The following is a 3947-nucleotide window of genomic DNA, read 5'->3' on the forward strand; positions in this document are numbered from 1 at the left end:
CATTAAGACCTCTCTTCTTTCTGTGATGAGATACCTGATAAAGGGTTTTCTAGAACAGCCTGTGTGAGAAAGTGAGGTTCTATTACTATCGCACCAGGTGATCACACAGCCTGTTAGTTAACTGCATGTAAAACTTCAGGTTTATACAAAATCATGCTCCACTAAAAACTTTTTGAAAATGTATTTACAATTTTACCTCTGTCAGATAGCTTTCCTAAAGTAGTATTCAAATTCTGTATTTATATTTGCCCTCTTCTTTCTCCCGATCTTCCCGAAGTCTTTTCCCAAATAATAGTAATACTTTCAGTAGTGTTAGAAGGGAAAAAAAAAACCCTGAAGAGTAGAGACTGAATTGTATTCAAACTGTGCTGAAGTGAGCCAGCTATCTTTAACATGCTGAACATACCCTATGCAAATTTTAAAGGGGTGTTAACCAAGGATCATTGTTGTAATCTCCGTGCTTTGTAAACATGGTACTACTCTACATCACTGCAGCTTTTTTACATCACTAAAGCTTCTTCCCATTCAGTTTTCTCAGTTGCAGAGGTTCACAGAAAGATGCAACTTCAAAATCCATTTATTTAATTCCAACTTGCAGTTTCTTTTGAGTAAATTATTGTTCTATCTGCTTATACTTGCAGGCAAGTATAACAACAACTATTATATTCAAAGTGTGCTTTTATCAAATAATTGAGAAAACAAGTTTATTAACCACAAAGCACATCAGAGAAAGTTTAGAACACACAAAATTATCAAACTAAAGAACATATTTTATTTTTAATAAAATAGTGGAGCATGAAAAATAATTGTATATTACAAATATATACAGCACAAAACTGTGCACCCCCGGCACAGTAAAGAGCATCACTCTGTACAAAGCTTCCCTTTGCAGAATCTAGTGCTTCTTGATCTATTCATAGTGAGAATTTGTTTAACAATAGAAAGAGTCAATAAGCCCTTTGGGTCTCTTTGAATTGATCCCCCCCCCTTTTTTTTTGCACAAATCAGTCCAAACGTGTATAACATTGGCTTGATTTCCATTAAAAAGCCACAAAATGTAACACTAAAGGGTTTCTGAGGACTAGACCTCTTAGTTCTTTTGTTAAGAGATTTCTTTTGTTGTCTTTATGTACAGCAAAATACTTGTTTCTCTTTTCATGTCATGGTAAGAAAAAAAATGTATTGCACATTATTCTTATTCACAAAGTTTGTGTCTGGTGCAGGAAGTTTCTCTTTTAGTGAAAGAATATTGCTGAGCATTATAGATTGAACCTATTTTTAGGCACTCCAAACCCACTAGGCTGAGATGAGTTATAAAGGATTTCTCCCCCCCCCCCCCCCAAAGTTAGCACGGAAGTTGCTTTCAGAGATAGCGTACTTACTGAGGATAGGCCTCTCTGGGACCTTAGGTTCCCGAAAGAGACAATGCTCACTTGGGCACTTTTAAAATAAAATAATTGCTCCATAAAACTTGACTATACCTTGTTACTCAGAAACTTGTAGGAAATCCAGCTCAGCTATGTGAAAAAGTTAAACAGGGTGTTGGTTTTTTTCTTTTAAAAAAAAAAAAAAGAAAAAAAATAAGAGGGCTGGATGAAGTACTTAACTACAAATTAGTAACAGAAGAGACTGTTTTAATTCACAATATTTCTTTCACTGAAAACCTTTCCATAAGTACATTTACCTTCAGTTTTTCACCAGGTCCTGAATTCAGCGTGATACATTTTTTGCCTTGAGATATTAAACTGTTCTCTGACAAAAAAAAGCACCATTTATTTTTTAATTTCTGACTGCTACTGCGGACATTTGTAAGTCTGTAAGGTGAGATATAGTCTTTTCTAAAACCTGGTCACACACAAGTGGGTGGTTGTAATGTCGACTCATATTTTGCAAGGTGAGTTTTCTGTGGATGTTGAGGTTTTTTGTAGATTCCGCTACTTGTAATAACACTTGCAGGTTTTCTCCTACTTCTCTTCTTTAATCTTCGACTACAAACATTTTGCCAGGACTGAAGAGTCTTGGAAGTCCAGATCCACATACCACTAGTAATGCCCACAACTAATAACATAAAAATTTTGACCATAAAAATTTCTACTGCTGGAATGGAGTTATTCATCATGCAGTCTAAATTTTTAGTCTGATTGTTCATCTTGCATTTCTGTTGAGTCGCCACGATTTTCCAATAATCCATATTAAGTCTTTCATAAAAATAGCAAGCTATCACACAAGTTGCAGGCACTGTATACAGGACTGAGAAGACACCAATCCTGACCATAAGTTTCTCCAACTTGTCAGTATTTTCTCCACCTGTTTTCATCACCCTCCTGATATGAAAAAGGGCCACGAAACCAGAAAGAATAAAAGAAGTGCCAATGATTAGATAACAAGCCAAAGGAATGAGTACAAACCCCGTCAAGGCATTCACATCCATGCTTCCAACATAGCACAACCCTGTCAGCTCATCTCCAGCCACCCTCCTCATAACTAGGATCATTATGGTCTTCACAGCTGGAATGGCCCATGCTGCCAAATGAAAGTAGCTACTGTTTGCTTCGATTGCTTCATGCCCCCATTTTTTCCCAGCTGCTAGAAACCAAGTTAAAGTCAAGATTACCCACCACAAGGAACTTGCCATACCAAAGTAATACAGAACCAGGAACACAATGGTGCAGCCAGTGCTCTCCAGTCCTTCCTGGATGACATAGAGTTGGCCGCTGTCCCTATCACAGGCAATACTTTCAGCACCTGAAAAGAGGCGAATAATGTACCCCACTGAGTAGACACAGTAGCACATTGAGAGGAAGATAATGGGCCTCTCGGGGTACTTGAAACGCTGAGGGTCTATCAGAAAAGTGAGTACAGTAAAAGCACTGGAGAAGAAGCACAGAATGGACCAGATGGCAATCCAAATGACAGCAAATTGTTTGTCATCCTTGCTCCAGTAAACATCAACCCCTGGAGTGCAGAGCGGCGCGCAGGAAGCACTCTTTTCCACGTGGTGGAACTTGCCAGGATTTTCACAGGAGGTTCTGCTGAGGCTGTCCTTGTGCTGCTGCAGATCGTGGCCACTGCTGGGCCTCTGTGGACGAAACATGGGTGGCAGCATGCTGGATCCTCTGGGTGGCTCATCTGATCCGTTGTTGGGGGCTTCCATGCACAGGTAATTAGGGTCATTCTTGTTGGGCAGTTTGCTGCAGTCTAAGGAGTCTGGCCATTTAAAATTGAACTGCTCCATAATAGGAGAGCATTTCAGCCTCGCCTGCTCGCACATAACCCTGCAGGCTGGGATCGGTGTAGAAACCTGCTCTGTGCACATAGGGGCATAGAGGGAGCAGAGGAAAAATTTCAGGTGGCTGTGGCAACCATACTCCACCAAGGGGGCAAACTCGTGCAGCTGAATGGCAGCTTCCCTTTGGTTTTCATGCCCCATCAGGTTAGGCATCCTCGTCATGTTGTACCCTATATCCTTGCACATGGGGATTTCTATCGGCTGGCACCTCCCGTCACCGGGGCGGTCAATGTCTATGGAGCTTATCCCCGTGCAGAGGCAGGCCAGCCAGCCCAGCACCAGGAGAGTCTGCACGAAGTTCCTCGCCGCTGGCCCCATTGTGGCGGCCGCAGCGACGCAGCAGCCACGCGTGCGGCCGGAGCGCGGCTCCCTCCCGCAAGCGCCTGGCGCTGGGGGCGTGCGCGGCGGGGAGCGAGGGGGAGGCGGCACTCACTTCAGCGGCCGCACGGCTCCTGCCTGGGACAGCATCGCCCCCGACCTTCGCGAGGGAGCTCGGCGGCGGGGGACGGCGGCAGGCAGGTCAGCATAGCCCGGGCCGCGGCCGCGGGCAGCGCCCGCGCCGCTCAGCGCCCCGCGCCGCTCAGCATCGGCCCCGCCGGCGGCGCAGGGAGGTGGGCAGGCAACTCCGCAAGCAACCAGGAAAAGAAAAAGTACCCCC

General features: G+C 44.1%; 1 protein-coding gene across 1 annotated transcript; it reads right to left on the minus strand.

Annotated features, from left to right (window-relative positions):
- Window positions 1-1565: 1565 nt before the first annotated feature.
- On the minus strand, window positions 1566-3623 carry FZD10 (frizzled class receptor 10). The gene has a single exon (XM_076352632.1). It carries the CDS (start codon window positions 3605-3607, stop codon window positions 1850-1852), a length of 1758 nt encoding a protein of 585 aa, XP_076208747.1. The 5' UTR covers window positions 3608-3623; the 3' UTR covers window positions 1566-1849.
- Window positions 3624-3947: the final 324 nt, after the last annotated feature.

The sequence above is a fragment of the Aptenodytes patagonicus genome, chromosome 15 (genome assembly GCF_965638725.1).
Source record: "Aptenodytes patagonicus chromosome 15, bAptPat1.pri.cur, whole genome shotgun sequence".
NCBI classification, from domain to species: domain Eukaryota; kingdom Metazoa; phylum Chordata; class Aves; order Sphenisciformes; family Spheniscidae; genus Aptenodytes; species Aptenodytes patagonicus.

What these genes read in the sequence shown, in the direction of transcription:
- FZD10 (XM_076352632.1), bottom strand. Translation starts at nt 3,607, where the DNA reads ATGGGGCCAGCGGCGAGGAACTTCGTGCAGACTCTCCTGGTGCTGGGC.